General features: G+C 45.3%; 1 protein-coding gene across 5 annotated transcripts in view; it reads left to right on the top strand.

Moving 5' to 3' along the window:
* PRKCQ (protein kinase C theta) overlaps positions 1-21960 on the top strand; it is a 257684-nt gene that overhangs the window by 180758 nt on the left and 54966 nt on the right. For all 5 annotated transcript variants that reach the window (XM_056573244.1, XM_056573243.1, XM_056573242.1 and 2 more), the window contains 4 exons: positions 3933-4095; positions 13783-13814; positions 13897-13982; positions 16714-16843. In XM_056573244.1, the coding sequence (XP_056429219.1) occupies positions 3933-4095; positions 13783-13814; positions 13897-13982; positions 16714-16843 (411 nt within the window). The remainder of the gene's footprint in view (positions 1-3932; positions 4096-13782; positions 13815-13896; positions 13983-16713; positions 16844-21960) is intronic.

Here is a 21960-nt window from a genome sequence, read left to right as displayed (position 1 = left end):
CATAACCGCGGGCATCGGAGCGATGCCCGTGTCATGCGCGGCTGATCCCGGCTGCTGATCGCAGCCAGGGACCCGCCGGCAATGGCCGACGCCCGCGATCTCGCGGGCGTCCGCCATTAACCCCTCAGGTGCCGGGATCAATACAGATCCCGGCATCTGCGGCAGTTCGCCATTTAAATGAACGATCGGAGCGCTGCTGCGGGGATCCGATCATTCATAACGCCGCACGGAGGTCCCCTCTCCTTCCTCCGTGCGGCTCCCGGCGTCTCCTGCTCTGATCTGTGATCGACCAGAGCAGGAGATGACCGATAATACTGATCTGTTCTATGTCCTATACATAGAACAGATCAGTATTAGCAATCATGGTATTGCTATGAATAGTCCCCTATGGGGACTATTCAAGTGTAAAAAAAAATGTAAAAAAATGTAAAAGTAAAAGTAAAAAAAAAGGGAAAAATCCCCTCCCCCAATAAAAAAGTAAAACGTCCGTTTTTTCCTATTTTACCCCCAAAAAGCGTAAAAAACATTTTTTATAGACATATTTGGTATCACTGCGTGCGTAAATGTCCGAACTATTAAAATAAAATGTTAATGATCCTGTACGGTGAACGGCGTGAACGAAAAAAAATTTTAAAAAGTCCAAAATTCCTACTTTTTTATACATTTTATTAAAAAAAATTATAAAAAATTTATTAAAAGTTTTTTATATGCAAATGTGGTATCAAAAAAAAGTAAAGATCATGGCGCAAAAAATTAGCCCCCATACCGCCACTTATACGGAAAAATAAAAAAGTTATAGGTCATCAAAATAAAGGGATTATAAACGTACTAATTTGGTTAAAAAGTTTGTGATTTTTTTTAAGCACAACAATAATATAAAAGTATATAATAATGGGTATCATTTTAATCGTATTGACCCTCAGAATAAAGAACACACGTCATTTTTACCATAAATTGTACGGCGTGAAAACAAAACCTTCCAAAATTAGCAAAATTGCGTTTTTCGTTTTAATTTCCCCACAAAAATAGTGTTTTTTGGTTGCGCCATACATTTTATGATATAATGAGTGATGGACAACTGGTCGCGCAAAAAACAAGCCCTCATACTAGTCTGTGGATGAAAATATAAAAGAGTTATGATTTTTAGAAGGCGAGGAGGAAAAAATGAAAACGTAAAAATTAAATTGTCTGAGTCCTTAAGGCCAAAATGGGCTGAGTCCTTAAGGGGTTAAGGGGTTAAAATTAAGAATTTATTTTATGCAAAATTATGTGGACAGACCAGGATTCTGTTATTTTAATAACTCAGGTAAAAGAAAAAATTAGACCTGACAATGCAATAGAAATTTCACAATTTACTGTACAATTTATGTATGAAATCTTATGAAGGAGTCAGACTTTTTGTGATACTTTTGTCATGTGAAAACAAATTATCCAGTATCTGAATACAGATGTTATATTCAATGGGACTTTTTACATGGACTGCTAAATAAAAGGTTGTTCTGTCTCTCTGTGTAGTAGTTTAGTAAGTTTAGCATGTTTGCATTTGTGTTATATCTGTGTCAGATTTCAAAGATTTGAGATATCAGACTTGTTCAGTGCCTCAAAAACTTTACACGATAGTGCTTATTTTTATCATTATAGAACTGCTATGTATAGGACCCAGAGAGGTGTTATTGCCTGGTATCACATCACCTTGTGCGTCCTGTGACGTGATACCAGTATCACCATTTCAAATGTGGCTTCTACCCCCTGTGCCCCTTCATCCTCCCCCCTCGATCAACCCCTGTGCCATTTTATCCCCTACTTTATCACCCCCTTTGCCACTTCATTCCCTGTCCCCCCTTATCCCATTATTCATTTCCCATCATCACTCCCTGTGCCATTTCATCCCCATCTACATAACCCCCTGTGCCATTTCATTTACCCCCTTCGTCACATTCAGCTTCCTTTCTCTACGCTGATATAGACAATGAAATCAGTGCAACATGTATTGGCTATACAGCTACATAGTTTTTCTACAACCAGGCAGATGACTTAAAAAGGAACCAGGGAGTTTAATTTCAATGGCCCTTAAAAAAAATTGTGCTTGGTGACATTCCTCCCCCTTAAAGGGGTACTCTGCCCCTAGACCTCTTATACCTTATCCAAAGGATAGGGGAGAAGATGTCTGTTTGTCGGGGTCCCGCCGCTGGGGACCCTTTGGATCTCCTTGCGGCACCCGGCGTTCGTTTAGAGCATCGGGTGCAGTGTTGGAGGCACGTGACTTCACGGCCACGTCCCCTCAATGCAAGTCTATGGGAGGGTGCGTGACGGCCATAACGCCCCCTTGCATAGACTTGCATTGAGGTGGAGTGGCCGTGACATCACGAGCCTCCACCCCACATTTCCAGTCATCTGGAAGTTCGCTCCAGTCCCCAGCTTTGGATAGGGAATAAGATGTCTAGGGTCGGAGTACTTTCACTAGACCTGTATAGCATTGATACTTAACTCCTTCTCCACTATACATGAACAATCTAATGTCACAGTCCCCATGTACTATTCTCATACAGAGGCTTTAGCTAAAGCTAAGGAAGGACAATGTTGTAAAAACCAAAAAAGGGTTCTCAGTCCTATAGTGAAATTATACATAAGATAATATATGAATTTTTCATTGCTGTGCACAGGAGTATTAGGGTAAATTCACACTCAGAAATTTGGAAATTCAACTTGAAAATCTGCTGTTAGAACCTAACATTGGTGTAAATGGGTGGAATTTGGGATTCTGGACCCACTGAAAGAAAAAACATTTCACACAGACTGTGCGGTCATAGCACCAATGGATGTTGGTGGCCCCCCTTTGCAAACAGGATCTCTGCCAGGAATATCTCCCAGCAGGGTGAACGTACCCTAGGATATTGATTGAGCAAACAAGAATTACCGTATTTATCGGCGTATAACACAGATTTTTTATGCTAAAATTTTTAGCCTAAAGTCTATCTGTGTGTTAAACGCCGATAGACTGTTTGTGACCACGCAAAAGCTTCTGCAGTTCAATGATTTAAAGTGGTCCCTTTAAATCATTGAACTGCAGCAGCTTCTGCCTGGCCAGAGTCCCACTGCCACTTCCCGATTCCCTCCCCGTCCCCGGTTTTATAGTTATATGTCCCGCTGCCGCCAGTGCCCAATTCCCTACCCGTCCCCAGTTTTATAGTTACATGTGCCCTGGGGACTGCGGTCCTTCATGCTCCGGCGGTCTCCTGATCTGTCACTGTGCGCTGCGTAATGACGAGTGACGTCCTCAACACGACATCACTCGTCAGTCAATGCGCGGCGCACAGTGACAGATCAGGAGACCGCCAGAGCATGAAGGACAGCAGTCCCCAGGGCACATGTAACTATAAAACCGGGGACGGGGAGGGAATTGGACAGTGGCGGCGGTGAGATGTTTAACTATAAAACCGGGGAGGGAACTGGGCCCTGGTGGCGGCGGGATTTTTAACTATAAAACCGGGGACGGGGAGGGAATAGAGCAGCGGCACTCTGGCCCCACAGAAGCCACTGCATGTCAATCATTTAAAGCGCTTGCTTTAAATCATAGAACTGCAGAAGCTGCCAGAAACAGTTTATCGAGGTACACCTACACACACACGCACCCTCATTTTTCCAAGGATATTTTGGTAAAGAAACGCGTGTTATAGGGCGGTGCGTTTTATACCCCGATAAATACGATATATATATAAAAAAAAATTCTAAATTACAGGATTTCACCTTTAAATTGAAATAATAAGATAAGTCCTTTAAAATAGCATGGTGCATTCCCAGTCATTAAGGTTTAAATGGCAGAAAATGGGTTAAATCCCCACTAAGGCAATGACTGTCAAATCATGTGAGAATAGAATACTTGTTTTTAACCTTCGGTTTTAATTTTGCTTTATGTTGATTTTCATCCATAGATCCAAAAAGCCACTATGATTCAGAGACAGAAAGCCAATTTGCTTTACATCAGCGTCGTGGTGCCATTAAACAGGCCAAGGTTCATAACGTCAAGTGTCATGAGTTTATAGCTACTTTCTTCCCACAGCCAACGTTCTGCTCCGTTTGTCATGAATTTGTATGGTAATTTTAATGTTTAAAGCTTTTCAGCCTATAGATGTGTGTGTGTGTGTGTGTGTGTGTGTATATATATATATATGTATGTCAAAATTCTAAATGTATTATTGTTAGTTATAAATAGTATGGCTGATATAATCTGGTGTTTTTTTTTTCCTAATTTGTGTGCAGCATTAAAATTAAACTCCTGATTTTGATGTCATATCTGGACAGGGAAGGAGCGCACACTATTCTCGCCCACTCCCCCTATCCCTGCCTACTTACGTACCCACTCTAGGTAGCGGGTCCATAACCACGGTGATGGTCCCTACTTTCAGATAAGCCAATTCGCAAAGCCAGGAGAAGAGTCGGAGAGCCGAGCCAAAGGGTCAAAATGCCAGATATAACAGATTCAATATAAATACTAGCAAGGAGTACAAAGAGCTCTATAGCAGGCAAGGATTGGGAGTAGACTGCCAGCTTATATGGAGCCAGGTGCTCCAATCAAAGTCAGCTGACCAGTCCAGACAGCCGGGCGTAACTGAGCAACAAAAAACAACAATGAACCTGTCAGAACCTTAGGTTCTGACAGTACCCCCCCTTTTAGGAGGGGCCACTGGACCCTTAAATTTGGGTTTGTCCGGGTGAGAGTTGTGGAATTTTCTGACCAAGGTGGAAGCATGTATGGACGATGCTGGAACCCATGACCTCTCCTCCAGACCATACCCTTTACAATGAACCAAGTAATGGACCGAGTTTTGACCTCGACTACTGTCCAAAATTTTGGAGACGTCACACTCCAGTTCTTCATCAATTTCAACTGGAGGGGGAGGCACAGAAACAGAAGATTGTGTAAGAACATACAATTTTAAGAAAGAACAGTGGAACACATAATGAACCTTAAATGAATAAGGTAATTTTAATCTGTAACAGACCAGATTAATAACCTTAACCCCTTAAGGACCAAGCCCATTTTCACCTTAAGGACCAGGCCAATTTAATTTTTGCGTTTTAGTTTTTTCCTTTTGCCTTCTAAAATCCATAACTCCTTTATATTTCCATCTACAGACCCATAAAAGGGCTTGTTCTTTGCGTTACCAATTGTACTTTGTAATGAAATCTCTCATTTTACCATAAAATGTACGGTGAACCCCAAAAAAAATTTTTAGGGCGGAAATTTTAATTAAAACCACAATTATGCACATTTTGGAGGGTTTTGTTTTCACACTATACACTTTACGGTAAAAATGACATGTGTTCTTTATTCTGTTGGTCAATACGATTAAAATGTTACCCATGGCTAGATACTTTTATATTTTTGTACCGCTTAAAAAAATCTAAAACTTTTTGTGCAAAATCAGTAATCTAAAATCACACTATTTTGACCACCTAGAACTTTTTCATTTTTCCATACATCGGGCGGTATGAGGGCTCATTATTTACGCCATCATCTGCACTTTTTATCGATACCACATTTGCATATATAAAAGTTTTAGATAATTTTTTATTAATTTTTTTTTAATAAAATGTGACAAAAAAGCTGCATTTTTGGACTTTTTTTAATGTTTATGCTATTCACCGTATGGGATAATGAACATTATATTTTGATAGTACGGACATTTACACACGCGGCGATACCAAATATGTTTATAAAAAAAATGTTTTACACTTTTTGGGGGTAAAATGGGAAAAACTGACAATTTTCATTTCACTTTTTTTTTTACTTTTTATTTTTACATTTTTCAACTTTTATTTTACAATTTTTATGTCTCCATAGGGGACTATTCATAGCAATCATTTGATTGCTAATACTGTTCAGTGCTCTGTATAGGACACAGCACTGATCAGTATTATCGGTGATTTTCTGCTCTGGTCTGCTCGATCTCAGACCAGAGCAGAAGACCCCGGTAGACGGCCGGAGCCAGATGAGGGGACCTTCGGCCGCCATACTGTATGATCGGATCGCCGCAGCAGCGCTGTGGGCGATCCGATCATCCATTAAAAGTACCGCACTGCCATGATCTGTATTGATCACGGCATCTGAGGGGTTAATGGCGGACATCGCGGATGTCGGCCATTACCGGCGGGTCCCCGGCTGCTACTAGCAGCCGGAACCTGCCGTGTATGACGCGAGCACCGTTCCGATGCTCACGGTCATACACAGGACATAAATGTACGTCCTGGTGCGGGAAGTCCCGCCAAACCAGGACGTACATTTACGTCCGTGGTCGTTAAGGGGTTAATCACCTCATAAGGCCCAATGAACCAAGAAGCCAACTTCTTAGATGGAACCTTGAGAAGCAAATTTTTTGTAGATAACTACACTTTATTACCTACTTTAAATTTAATGCCACAAGTACGTCTCTTGTTGGCAGAGTTACATTGTACCTCTAAGGGCATTTCTCAGGTTCTTCTGAACCTGGGCCCGAACTGTGCACAGTTTACTCATGGTAGTCTCGACTTCAGGATTATCATTAACAGTATTGGTGCAGGAAGAAAACTGTGGATGAAATCCATATACACAGATAAATGGTGACACACCAGTAGAAGAGTTTTCATTATTACTCAAGGCAAACTCCACAAAGAGACAGAAATGATACCCATTCATACTGTCTATCTGCTACGTAGCATCTAAGGTATTGTTCAACATTTTGATTAATTCTTTGTGTTTGACCATTAGATTGAGGATGAAATGGTTTTTCCCTTAGATGCAGGTAGATGAGTCATAAAATCCAAAGAAATATGAGTCCAGGGCCTCTTGGGAATGGACAATGGACACAACTCTCCTGCGGGATGTGTCCAAGGAGTTTTTACTCAAGCACAAATTTTACAAGAAGCAACAAAAACCTTTACATCCCTGTTGAGAGTTGGCCACCAGAATTTTCTTTGAAGCAATATCCATGTACCCCAAATGCCAGGATGACCTGCTAATGGGGAACAATGACACTGTTCAATAATACGGAGGCAAAACTGACTAGGTACAAAGATCTTGCCTCTAGGAATTTCTGGAAGAACTAAGCCTTGATTGTTCAATACTAGAGAAGGTAAATCTGCAGACACTGCAGAAATAACCACACCTTCTGGAAGAACAGTCTCTGGATTAGAACAGACACGCCCCCCTCAATACATCACTATGGCAGAGCTGGAGATTGCCAAGGCAGCGATAGAGTTGTATTGAGGGGGTGTGTTAACCGCCACTTCGTGCGGTGGTCAAAACGCCCCCTTCCCGCAGGCTGTCAGGGCCCCGTACAGGAGATCGCGGGGGGCCCCAGCATTCGGACCCCAGTGATCTGAAACTTATCCCCTATCCTTAGGATAGGGGATACGTTTTTCCCCACTGGACTTCTCCTTTAACCCTCCTCCATAGGAGATACAGAAGGACATATATGACGTTTTTGTAAACTTGACTGAATATAATCCTTTATAGCTTCCCTTTTGGGACCTGACAAATTATAAATTCTGCCCTTAGGATACTTGGCATCAGCTACATGTTCAATAGCACAGTCATAATCTCAGTGTGGGGGTAAAGCAGAGGAGGCCTCCTCAGAATAAAATGGCACAAAAATCAGAAATAAATTCAGGTAGATTACTTTGGGCCACACCAAGAGTTGCAACACAAGTGGCAATACATTTGTTAATACAATCAGAACCCAACCTGATGAGTTCCCCCGGAGTACCAATCAAAGATAGGATTATGTTCTGTCAACCAAGGTAAACTCAAAATCACATTCATTGACAAATTTTTCAAAACAAAAAATGTTTCAAAATGCAATGACCCACAGGAGTAATCCCACCGCTGGAGTAGAGTAATAAACACAACCCCCAGACAAAGGTGAAATCCACTCCAGCAATAGGTAAGGGATTTTCTAACAATTTTTAAGGGACATTCAAGGACTTAATAAAATTCAGATCAACAAAATTTGCAGCAGAACTTGAATCAACAAATGCATTACCAGAAATACTCTTTTCAAGAAAAAATATTTGGACTGGTAACATGAGTTTAGAAGACATTTTCAGAGATACCTGTGCGCCTGAATGATTTCCCCGATTATCACTTAGGCGCTGGCATTTACCGGCTTGGAGCAATTCTGTATTCGATGTCTCTTCTCTCCACAAAAGATGCATGAGTTGTTCTTCTTCCGGATAGATTTTCTCTCCTGGGATGACAATTTTCCTATCTGCATAGATTCCTCAGAAAGGACATGAGAGATAGGTAAAGAAGACAACATGGAGGAAGGAGAATGAGAAACAGAAGAAACGGACAATTCACGTCTTCTCTCTCAAATGCCTGTCAAGTCTTACTGCTAAAGTCATGGCCTGTTCTGAGGAGTCTGGTGATGGATAGCTCACAGGATATCCTTAATGGTGTCAGATAATCCTAGTCTGAACTGACATCTAAGGGCCGGATCATTCCAACCAGAGACAGTACACCATTTTTGAAAATCTGTACAGTACCCCTCAGCCGTTCTTTGCCGCTGCTTAAGATGAACCAGCTGAGACTCACCAAAGGCTGCACGGTCATGTTCATCATAAAGAAGACACCTAGAAGAAAATAAAACATCCACAGAACTTAATTAATGAGCAGAGAGAGGTAAAGAGAATGCCCACTCCTGGGGATCCCCTTGCAGCAATGACATGACAACTCCTACTCTCTGAACTTCTGTTCTAGTTGACTGGGGTCTTAGGTGAAAATAAAGCTTAAAACTCTCCCTGAAAACAACAAATTTCTTTCAGTCACCAGAAAAGCCTGAACATTAGCTGTTTCCTGAGCTTGAACCCTATTGGCAAGGGACTGTACTAAATGTGTTAATCCCTGCATTTGCTCTACTAAAGCCGTCATTGCTATTGTAAATGCAGGTAGGTGGGCCTGCTATAATGTCATGTCTGGGCAGGGAAGGAGTGCACACTATTCTCGCCCACTCCCCATATCCCTGCCTACTTACGTACCTGCCCTAATTAGTGGGTGTCACGATCCCGGCTGGTAGGAGGTGGATCCTCTGTGCCAGAGAGGGATAGCGAGGACCGTGCTAGTGGACCGGTTCTAAGTCACTACTGGTTTTCACCAGAGCCCGCCGCAAAGCGGGATGGTCTTGCTGCGGCGGTAGTGACCAGGTCGTATCCACTAGCAACGGCTCACCTCTCTGGCTGCTGAAGATAGGCGAGGTACAAGGGAGTAGGCAGAAGCAAAGTCGGACGTAGCAGAAGGTCGGGGGCAGGCGGCAAGGTTCGTAGTCAGGGGAGATAGCAAAGTTCTGGTACACAGGGTATAAACACACAAAAACGCTTTCACTAGGCTCAAGGGCAACAAGATCCGGCAAGGAAGTGCAAGGGAGGAGACTAGATATAGCCAGGAAACAGATGGGAACCAATTAAGCTAATTGGGCCAGGCACCAATCATTGGTGCACTGGCCCTTTAAGTCTCAGGGAGCTGGCGCGCGCGCGCCCTAGAGAGCGGAGCCGCGCGCGCCAGCACATGACCGCAGGAGACGGGAACGGGTAAGTGACCTGGGATGCGATTCGCGAGCGGGCGCGTCCCGCTGTGCGAATCGCATCCCCAACGGCCATGACAGGGCAGTGCTCCCGGTCAGCGCTGACCGGGGAGCTGCAGGGAGAAAGGCGCCGTGAGCGCTCCGGGGAGGAGCGGGGACCCGGAGCGCTAGGCGTAACAGTACCCCCCCCCTTAGGTCTCCCCTTCTCTTTATCGGGTAACTGCCTCCCCTGGGATGAGGACACCGGGAAAGGATGGAGGGATTCCTCAACGGCAGGCAGAACCGCAGGGGTAGGAATGGGGAGAGAGGGCAGAGGGCGAGACCTGGCACGGGGCAGTGTGACACCAGGACGAGGGCCATGAGGGGACACAGAAGCTTGCCTGATGGAACTGGGAGGGGGGGAGGGGCATTTCCTGTGGCAGGCAGAGTCCTTAATGACCTTAGGGGGACCGGATACAGGAGGAACCACAGAGTTACGGCAAGGGTTACTGGGAACCGGTTTTAGACAGTTCTTGGCACAAGAGGACCCCCAACTCTTGATCTCCCCAGTGGACCAATCCAGGGTTGGGGAATGAAGTTGAAGCCAGGGAAGTCCAAGGAGAATTTCCGAGGTGAAATTGGGGAGGACCAAAAGTTCAATCCTCTCGTGATGAGATCCGATGCTCATAAGAAGGGGCTCCGTGCGGAAACGTATGGTACAGTCCAACCTGGCTCCGTTGACCGCGGAAATGTGGAGTGGCTTGACAAGACGGGTCACCGGAATATGGAATTTATTCACAAAGGACTCCCGAATAAAATTCCCAGAAGCTCCAGAGTCCAGACAGGCCACGGCTGAGAGGGGAGAGCTGGCTGAAGTGGAAATCCGAACAGGTACCGTGAGACGTGGAGAAGCCGACTTGGCATCAAGAGACGCCACACCCACGAGAGCTGAGTGCGAGCGTGCGTTTCCCAGACGTGGAGGACGGATTGGGCAATCCACCAAAAAATGTTCAGTACTGGCACAGTACAGACAAAGATTCTCTTCCTTACGGCGATTCCTCTCTTCCAGGGTCAGGCGAGACCGATCCACTTGCATGGCCTCCTCGGCGGGAGGCCTAGGCGCAGATTGCAGTGGGGACTGTGGGAGAGGTGTCCAGAGATCTAAGTCCTTTTCCTGGCGGAGCTCTTGATGCCTCTCAGAAAAACGCATGTCAATGCGAGTGGCTAGATGAATGAGTTCATGCAGGTTAGCAGGAGTCTCTCGTGCGGCCAGAACATCCTTAATGTTGCTGGATAGGCCTTTTTTAAAGGTCGCGCAGAGAGCCTCATTATTCCAGGATAGTTCAGAAGCAAGAGTACGGAATTGTATGGCGTACTCGCCAACGGAGGAATTACCCTGGACCAGGTTCAGCAGGGCAGTCTCAGCAGAAGAGGCTCGGGCAGGTTCCTCAAAGACACTTCGAATTTCCGAGAAGAAGGAGTGTACAGAGGCAGTGACGGGGTCATCGCGGTCCCAGAGCGGTGTGGCCCATGACAGGGCTTTTCCAGACAGAAGGCTGACTACGAAAGCCACCTTAGACCTTTCAGTAGGAAACTGATCCGACATCATCTCCAGATGCAGGGAACATTGGGAAAGAAAGCCACGGCAAAACTTAGAGTCCCCATTAAATTTGTCCGGCAAAGACAGGCGAAGGCTAGGAGTGGCCACTCGCTGCGGAAGAGGTGCAGGAGCTGGCGGAGGAGATGGTTGCTGCTGCTGTAGCTGAGACTGAATCTGCTGTAGCTGCGACTGGAGTTGCTGAGTCATGGTGGTCAAGTACGACAGCTGGTGATCTTGTTGGGCAATCTGTCGGGCTTGCTGGGCGACCAGTGTGGGGAGGTCGGCGACAACAGGCAGAGGAACTTCAGCGGGATCCATGGCCGGATCTACTGTCACGATCCCGGCTGGTAGGAGGTGGATCCTCTGTGCCAGAGAGGGATAGCGAGGACCGTGCTAGTGGACCGGTTCTAAGTCACTACTGGTTTTCACCAGAGCCCGCCGCAAAGCGGGATGGTCTTGCTGCGGCGGTAGTGACCAGGTCGTATCCACTAGCAACGGCTCACCTCTCTGGCTGCTGAAGATAGGCGAGGTACAAGGGAGTAGGCAGAAGCAAAGTCGGACGTAGCAGAAGGTCGGGGGCAGGCGGCAAGGTTCGTAGTCAGGGGAGATAGCAAAGTTCTGGTACACAGGGTATAAACACACAAAAACGCTTTCACTAGCCTCAAGGGCAACAAGATCCGGCAAGGAAGTGCAAGGGAGGAGACTAGATATAGCCAGGAAACAGATGGGAACCAATTAAGCTAATTGGGCCAGGCACCAATCATTGGTGCACTGGCCCTTTAAGTCTCAGGGAGCTGGCGCGCGCGCGCCCTAGAGAGCGGAGCCGCGCGCGCCAGCACATGACCGCAGGAGACGGGAACGGGTAAGTGACCTGGGATGCGATTCGCGAGCGGGCGCGTCCCGCTGTGCGAATCGCATCCCCAACGGCCATGACAGGGCAGTGCTCCCGGTCAGCGCTGACCGGGGAGCTGCAGGGAGAAAGGCGCCGTGAGCGCTCCGGGGAGGAGCGGGGACCCGGAGCGCTAGGCGTAACAGTGGGTACATAACCACGGTGATGGTCCCTACTTACAATAAGTGAGGGCAGTCCAGTTAAGATAATAAACTATAATGCAGACGGAGGTCGGGACACAGAATGGAATCACTCAGACTAACAGAAAAATAACTAAACATACACACAATAAGTCGCTGTTCACAATCCAAGTTGATACCAAGAGGTTACAGATGAGCCAATTCGCAAAGCCAGGAGCTCGGAGAGCGGAGCCAAAGGGTCAAAATGCCAGATATAACAGATAGGATATAAATGCTAGCTAGGAGTACACAGAGCTCTTTAGCAGGCAAGGATTTGGAGTAGACTGCCGCTCATATGGAGCCAGAACAGGTGCACCAATCAGGGTCAGCTGACCAGTCCAGACAGCCGGGTGTAACCCAGCAACAAGAAACAACAAAGAATCTGTCAGAATCTTTTAACCCTAAAGGTTCTAACATTTGAAGTGTTAGAGCATTTCAGTAGTCCTGACAAATGTTCCTGTTTGTATGCTAAAGAAAAAAAAATAGCCTCACATGCTCAATCTGACACCATTATGTCATTTATAATAGTTCCTTTTTATACAGTTTGGCTTTTGGGAAAGTTTCCCCAGCATAAGCATATCATCTCAGGTGCTCTTTGCCCTTAGACATACTCCAGTGATATATTATTTTTGTCTACCTTGAATGCTCTTCCAATGCAATGTAACAGCATCCAAAATTGGCTTGAGAATATTGCACGAGAAAAAAAATTCCTCCATTATACCCATATACATGCCATGCATACGGGTATCATACAGAAAAAACATCTATATTTTTATACATTTTCAAGCCCATTTTGGATGTTGTTACACTGTGCTTGATGATTGTTACTGTTCCAAGTTACAGGGACTAATACATTTGCAATAATGTATTTACTCCATTACCTCATTTGGATGTCTTTAGTTGAGTGCGGCAGTCCATTTTCTCATTTTGGCACCTTGAATGTTCACCGGCATCACTGGCTTTCACAGTTAGGAAGTTCTGATGGCATTGGGTATATGCTGCATCATTTACCCCTCAAACCCACCAATCTAAGATTACTATACCTCTTGGCTACAGACCTCATCTATTGTTTGATTTACATTCCCTTGCTGGTAATAAGAAATGCGTATTATGCACTAATATATAACCCTAGTTATCAGGGTCACCGGCTGGATCATCAGGATAGGGGATAAATATTTAAGTTTGGGAAACACTTTAACGAGATTTACTGCAACTACATTCATTTCTATATCACCATGTGACTATTATTAACGGGAATCTGTCTCTTATTTCATGCTGCCTAAACCACAAGCAGCATGAAACGGATACAGACAGTGGGATGCCAGGACACTATCATTATAGAGAACGACATGTCACTTAAAGCTGGAGGGGATGGAAACAGCAGCGGAGGAAGCACACTCCCACCCTAATATCCTAATATCCTAAGTGTTTTACAGTAAATCATAGCACCCCAGCATCCCGCTGCCTCTATCTGTTTCATGCTGCCCAGGGTTTTTCAGCATGAAACAGGTGACAGGTTCCATTTAAACTGTTAAACTAGTAAACATCTATTTATTGATATTTTTCCTTAATATTTAGGGGCCTAAACAAGCAAGGATATCAATGCAGAGGTAAGTATTTTAGGTTTTACATGATTGCTCTGAAAAACAGTCAACATACATTTTATTTATTTTCCCTGTTTTAAATATTTAGAGTGCAATGCAGCTATTCACAAGAAATGTATTGACAAAGTCATTGCGAAGTGCACAGGATCTGCAGTCAACAGCAAAGAAACAGTGGTGCGTATATCTACTAAACTTCATAATTTCTCCACTTATTTATTTTTTTCCTTCACCTCTAAATAGACACTTGACTTTTCTCATTGTCATCTATAGTGTTGAGCGGCATAGGCCATATTCAAATTCGCATATTCGGAATATTCACGTTTTATTTTCGCAAATGCGAAAATTTGCATATGCGAAAATTCGCACGCCAGTCTCACAAAGCAGTATTAGAGCCTTCTTTACACCACACAAGCTGGAAGCAGAGAGGAGTGATCACTGTGATGTGTACTGTGAAAAAAATATATATATTCGTAATTGCGAATATATAGCGCTTTATTTGCGAAAACACTAGTCTTCTGTTGTCAGGTTGCTAAAATTCTCTTTTACATTAGCATTTTTGGACATTTTTGGATTTTTGGCAGTTCAGCCTACATATTAAACTAGTGATACATCCTTTAGTGATACAATTCTTGGTATGACTAGTGAGATTTTCCATTCAGGAGCCTCTTGTAGACGTTTTCTGTGATGGAAATGTATTTATGTATTTATGTTTGTTATCTTTTTTTTCTTGGTGCACTGCTACATATGCTGCACATTGTAATTACCTGACTGCATTTTTATGTTACCTGTATTGCTCATGTTAAGAAGATATAAAAGATGTTACTGGGAGATAAGTCATTTCAATACCTTTTTGCTCGTGTTTCCCTTCTGATTTATACATAACCCCCTTCAATTCTCTTTCACTTGAAAAGTGTTTCAAGTCTAGTTAGTGTACCCATGAGATACACGTTGTACCTTCCATCTATACTTCAAGCTTTGACTTGTATCACAAAAGGCATCAAATAGAGAGTGAAGTTCTCCTGCATATGGTGATGATGACTTTAAAAAATAAATCAGACTTTATTTATAGAATGGGTTTGTAACTTTGATGTTTTATTTTCAGAAGCAAGTAGGCACAGACCAAGTTGTGAAATGGTCCCAGTAGACCAGAGAGTAACTTTAGGAAGAGATCAACAAGGTGGTAGATATTTATCCAACTGTTGTACCCCCCATACAGTAAGGGGTGGAATAGGATACACAAAACAGATCTTGCTTCTTATTGTTTCTCTTCTAGAGGTACAGATGCTTATATGTTGTGTAGTAAGTAAATATTCAATACACTGCTAAAAAAAAATAAAGGTAACACTTAAACAACACAATGTAACTCCAAGTCAATGACACTTCTGTGAAATCACACTGTCCACTCAGGAAGCAACACTGATTGACAATCAATTTCACATGCTGTTGTGCAAATGGAACAGACAACAGGTGGAAATTATAGGCAATTAGCAAGACACCACCAATAAAGGAGGGGTTCTGTAGGTGGTGACCACAGACCACTTCTTAGTTCCTATGCTTCCTGGCCGATGTTTTGGTCACTTTTGAATGCTGGAGGTGCTTTCACTCTAGTGGTAGCATGAGACGGAGTCTACAACCCACACAAGTGGCTCAGGTAGTGCAGTTAATAAAGGATGGCACATTAATGCGAGCTGTGGCAAGAAGGTTTGCTGTGTCTGTCAGCATAGTGTCCAGAGCATGGAGGTGCTACCAGGAGACAGGCCAGTACATCAGGAGACATGGAGGAGGCCATAGGAGGGCAACAACCCAGCAGCCCGTCCGTTCCCCAGACCTTAAAGGGGTTATCCAGGAAAAAACTTTTTATATATATATATATATATATATATATATATATATATATATATCTCAACTGGCTCCAGGAAATTAAACAGATTTGTAAATTACTTCTATTAACAAATCTTAATCCTTTCAGTACTTATGAGCTGCTGAAGTTGAGTTGTTCGTTTCTGTCTAAGTGCTCTCAGATGACACCTGTCTCGGGAACTGTCCATAGTAGAAGCAAATCCCCATAGCAAATCTCTTCGACTCTGTGCAGTTCCTGAGACAAGCAGAGATGTCAGCAGAGAGCAGCACTGTTGCCAGACATAAAAGAACAACTCAACATCAGCAGCTGATAATTATTGGAAGGATTAAAAAATGTTAATAGATGTAATTTGCAAATCTGTTTAACTTTCTGGAGCCAGTTGATATTAAAAAAAAAGAAAGTTTTTTCCTGGAATACCCTTTATCCGATTGAGCACATCTGGGACATCATGTCTCGCTCAATCCACCACAGACTGTCCAGGAGCTGGCGGATGCTTCAGTCCAGGTCTGGGAGGACATCCCTCAGGAGACCATCCGCCATCTCATCAGGAGCATATCCAGGCATTGTTGGGAGGTCATACAGGCACGTGGAGGCCACACACACTACTGAGATTCATTTTGACTTGTTTTAAGGACATTACATAAAAGTTAGATCAGTTGATTGTGAGTGTGACTCCATATCCAGACCTCCATGGGTTGATAAATTTGATTTCCATTGATACGTTTTGTGTGATTTTGTTGTCAGCACATTCAGCTATGTAAAGACGAAAGTATTTCATACGATTAGTTCATTCATTCAGAACTAGGATGTGTTATCTTAGTGTTCCCTTTATTTTTTTGAGTAGTGTATCATGTGCACCTACAGTGTAACATAGTTTATTTATGCATCACACATATCAATGTTGTCAGCATTTCATGCAGCTATAATGGCTCTGCTGTAGTTCGAGCTGCAGAACTTCTATTATGTATTTTTGTAAAAAAATAAATAAAATAAAGTTGAAAAATAGGAATACTTATTTGATTCCAATGACCCATTTCTTTGCAGCTCCACAAAGAGAGATTCAAGATAGACATGCCACACAGATTTAAGGTTTACAATTATAAAAGTCCAACCTTCTGTGAACACTGCGGAACTCTTCTGTGGGGCTTGGCAAAGCAAGGATTAAAGTGCGCAGGTAAGTCCAGGAGTCTTATTGACAACAGTAGAGAAGAGCAGTGATTCTATGTATAGCACTAAAGCTATTTTATACTGTCTGAGAAGTACCCCCTGTGGTCTCTGCTATTCTGAGGTTTTTATTAGCATTTCAAGAAACAATTACTAATCTTACAGGCTTAGAGAGTAACTTCTGCTTGTTATTTCTACTGTTGGGAATTGTATGGATTTCCCTTGAAAGTGTATTTTAAAGTTTTGCTTCCAAAATAATTAATAATTTGAAATATATTATTAAAAAAAGACAGTAAAAATTGTGCATTTTATCCCAATTTGCAAAAATTGCATAGTCGCAGTAAAACGCACCATTTACACTGTGATTGTGGTCATTCACAGCAAAAACGCATGTGGTAATTAGCTGCACTACTTTTGCACGATATTCTAATTTTTCGAGTTTCACCTGTCCAGTGGCCAATGGTTGCACATGTATGCTGGTAATTCTCCAGTTCTACTGGTAAAATGCTGTGGCTGTTAGCCTCTTCACGTTGGCCAACTGCATCTGCTGTGACAGAGACATCCTTACACTTCTGTGGCCTAGCCAGGACACCGAATAATTTAAACAGATTCCAGCCCTCTGACTTCCCCCAGACTTCTCCCTCAGAACTGATTTTTAGAGCAGAAGCTTGTCTGAAGGAAGTTCATTTCATCCAATTCTCATGCACCACTACATATTCCCACCATTAGTGGCAGCTCAGAAACATTAACCCTTGAACATCCTTGGTAGCTGTAACTTTGGAAGCATTGGTAGCAGTGAAAAAACAATGTGATACATTAGACATGTTAACCCAGGAAACCCAAACAGGACTTAGCTATCACAAATACATTCTAAGAGTAGGGTCAGCATAATATGCAGCAGCAAATACACAGCAAAATATGGCACATGTGGCCCTATCCTATAGCCTTATGACAACCTTTATACTACGGCACCTGGTAATTAGGTATCGGAACACTCCATAAACAATGCTGTTACGCCGAGCGCTCCGGGTCCCCGCTCCTCCCCGGAGCGCTCGCTACACTCTCCCCGCTGCAGCGCTCCGGTCAGATCCACTGACCCGGGGCGCTGCGATTCCGCTTCCAGCCGGGGTGCGATTCGCGATGCGGGTAGCGCCCGCTCGCGATGCGCACCCCGGCTCCCGTACCTGACTCGCTCTCCCTCGGTCCTGTCCCGGCGCGCGCGGCCCCGCTCCCTAGGGCGCGCGCGCGCCGGGTCTTTGCGATTTAAAGGGCCACTGCGCCGCTGATTGGCGCAGTGATTCCAATTAGTGTCTTCACCTGTGCACTTCCCTATATCACCTCACTTCCCCTGCACTTCCTTGCCGGATCTTGTTGCCATTGTGCCAGTGAAAGAGTTTCCTTGTGTGTTCCTAGCCTGTGTTCCAGACCTCCTGCCGTTGCCCCTGACTACGATCCTTGCTGCCTGCCCCGACCTTCTGCTACGTCCGACCTTGCTTCTGTCTACTCCCTTGTACCGCGCCTATCTTCAGCAGCCAGAGAGGTGAGCCGTTGCTAGTGGATACGACCTGGTCACTACCGCCGCAGCAAGACCATCCCGCTTTGCGGCGGGCTCTGGTGAAAACCAGTAGTGACTTAGAACCGATCCACTAGCACGGTCCACGCCAATCCCTCTCTGGCACAGAGGATCCACTACCTGCCAGCCGGCATCGTGACAGTAGATCCGGCCATGGATCCCGCAGAAGTTCCTCTGCCAGTTGTCGCTGACCTTACCACGGTGGTCGCCCAGCAGTCACAACAGATAGCGCAACAAGGCCAACAGCTGTCTCAACTGACCGTTATGCTACAGCAGTTACTACCACAGCTTCAGCAGTCATCTCCTCCGCCAGCTCCTGCACCTCCTCCGCAGCGAGTGGCCGCTCCTGGTCTACGCCTATCCTTGCCGGATAAATTTGATGGGGACTCTAAGTTTTGCCGTGGCTTTCTTTCCCAATGTTCCCTGCATCTGGAGATGATGTCGGACCTGTTTCCCACTGAAAGGTCTAAGGTGGCTTTCGTAGTCAGCCTTCTGTCTGGAAAAGCCCTGTCTTGGGCCACACCGCTCTGGGACCGCAATGACCCCGTCACTGCCTCTGTACACTCCTTCTTCTCGGAAATCCGAAGTGTCTTTGAGGAACCTGCCCGAGCCTCTTCTGCTGAGACTGCCCTGTTGAACCTGGTCCAGGGTAATTCTTCCGTTGGCGAGTATGCCGTACAATTCCGTACTCTTGCTTCAGAATTATCCTGGAATAATGAGGCCCTCTGCGCGACCTTTAAAAAAGGCCTATCCAGCAACATTAAAGATGTTCTGGCCGCACGAGAAATTCCTGCTAATCTACATGAACTTATTCACCTAGCCACTCGCATTGACATGCGTTTTTCCGAAAGGCGTCAGGAGCTCCGCCAAGATATGGACTCTGTTCGCACGAGGCGTTTCTTCTCCTCGGCTCCTCTCTCCTCTGGTCCCCTGCAATCTGTTCCTGTGTCTCCCGCTGTGGAGGCTATGCAGGTCGACCGGTCTCGCCTGACACCTCAAGAGAGGACACGACGCCGCATGGAGAACCTCTGCCTGTACTGTGCTAGTACCGAACACTTCCTGAGGGATTGTCCTATCCGTCCTCCCCGCCTGGAAAGACGTACGCTGACTCCGCACAAGGGTGAGACAGTCCTTGATGTCTACTCTGCTTCTCCACGTCTTACTGTGCCTGTGCGGATGTCTGCCTCTGCCTTCTCCTTCTCTACTGTGGCCTTCTTGGACTCTGGATCTGCAGGAAATTTTATTTTGGCCTCTCTCGTCAACAGGTTCAACATCCCAGTGACCAGTCTCGCCAGACCCCTTTACATCAATTGTGTAAACAATGAAAGGTTGGACTGTACCATACGTTTCCGCACGGAGCCCCTTCTTATGAGCATCGGATCTCATCACGAGAGGATTGAACTTTTGGTCCTCCCCAATTGCACCTCGGAAATTCTCCTTGGACTTCCCTGGCTTCAACTTCATTCCCCAACCCTGGATTGGTCCACTGGGGAGATCAAGAGTTGGGGGCCCTCTTGTTCCAAGGACTGTCTAAAACCGGTTCCCAGTAACCCTTGCCGTGACTCTGTGGTTCCTCCAGTAACCGGTCTCCCTAAGGCCTATATGGACTTCGCGGATGTTTTCTGCAAAAAACAAGCTGAGACTCTACCTCCTCACAGGCCTTATGATTGTCCTATCGACCTCCTCCCGGGTACTACTCCACCCCGGGGCAGAATTTATCCTCTCTCTGCCCCAGAGACTCTTGCCATGTCTGAATACGTCCAGGAAAATTTAAAAAAGGGCTTTATCCGTAAATCCTCCTCTCCTGCCGGAGCCGGATTTTTCTTTGTGTCCAAAAAAGATGGCTCCCTACGTCCTTGCATTGACTACCGCGGTCTTAATAAAATCACGGTTAAGAACCGCTACCCCCTACCCCTCATCTCTGAACTCTTTGATCGCCTCCAAGGTGCCCACATCTTTACTAAATTGGACTTAAGAGGCGCCTATAACCTCATCCGCATCAGAGAGGGGGATGAGTGGAAAACGGCATTTAACACCAGAGATGGACACTTTGAGTATCTGGTCATGCCCTTTGGCCTGTGCAACGCCCCTGCTGTCTTCCAAGACTTTGTTAATGAAATTTTTCGTGATCTGTTGTACTCCTGTGTTGTTGTATATCTGGACGATATCCTAATTTTTTCTGCCAATCTAGAAGAACACCGCCAGCATGTCCATATGGTTCTTCAGAGACTTCGTGACAATCAACTCTATGCCAAAATTGAGAAATGTCTGTTTGAATGCCAATCTCTTCCTTTTCTAGGATATTTGGTCTCTGGCCAGGGACTACAAATGGATCCAGACAAACTCTCTGCCATCTTAGATTGGCCACGCCCCTCCGGACTCCGTGCTATCCAACGCTTTTTGGGGTTCGCCAATTATTACAGGCAATTTATTCCACATTTTTCCACCGTTGTGGCTCCTATCGTGGCTTTAACCAAAAAAAATGCCGATCCCAAGTCTTGGCCTCCTCAAGCGGAAGACGCCTTTAAACGACTCAAGTCTGCCTTTTCTTCGGCTCCCGTGCTCTCCAGACCTGACCCTTCCAAACCCTTCCTATTGGAGGTTGATGCCTCCTCAGTGGGAGCTGGAGCTGTTCTTCTACAAAAAAATTCTTCCGGGCATGCTGTCACTTGTGGTTTTTTTTCTAGGACCTTCTCTCCGGCGGAGAGGAACTACTCCATCGGGGATCGGGAGCTTCTAGCCATTAAATTAGCACTTGAGGAATGGAGGCATCTGCTGGAGGGATCAAGATTTCCAGTTATTATTTACACCGACCACAAGAACCTCTCCTACCTCCAGTCTGCCCAACGGCTGAATCCTCGCCAGGCCCGGTGGTCTCTGTTCTTTGCCCGATTTAATTTTGAGATTCACTTTCGTCCTGCCGATAAGAACATTAGGGCCGATGCTCTCTCTCGTTCCTCGGATGCCTCTGAAGTTGAACTCTCTCCGCAACACATCATTCCACCTGACTGCCTGATCTCCACTTCTCCTGCCTCCATCAGGCAAACTCCTCCAGGAAAGACCTTTGTTTCTCCACGCCAACGCCTCGGAATCCTCAAATGGGGTCACTCCTCCCATCTCGCAGGTCATGTGGGCATCAAGAAATCTGTGCAACTCATCTCCCGCTTCTATTGGTGGCCGACTCTGGAGACGGATGTTGTGGACTTTGTGCGAGCCTGCACTATCTGTGCCCGGGATAAGACTCCTCGCCAGAAGCCCGCTGGTTTTCTTCATCCCCTGCCTGTCCCCGAACAGCCTTGGTCTCTGATTGGTATGGATTTTATTACTGATTTACCCCCTTCCCGTGGCAACACTGTTATTTGGGTGGTCGTTGATCGATTCTCCAAAATGGCACATTTCATCCCTCTTCCTGGTCTTCCTTCAGCGCCTCAGTTGGCTAAACAATTTTTTGTACACATTTTTCGTCTTCACGGGTTGCCTACGCAGATCGTCTCGGATAGAGGCGTCCAATTCGTGTCTAAATTCTGGAGGGCTCTCTGTAAACAACTCAAGAT

Source organism: Hyla sarda, chromosome 4 (assembly GCF_029499605.1).
Source record: "Hyla sarda isolate aHylSar1 chromosome 4, aHylSar1.hap1, whole genome shotgun sequence".
NCBI classification, from domain to species: domain Eukaryota; kingdom Metazoa; phylum Chordata; class Amphibia; order Anura; family Hylidae; genus Hyla; species Hyla sarda.
This window is presented reverse-complemented; position numbering and strand designations above follow the sequence as displayed.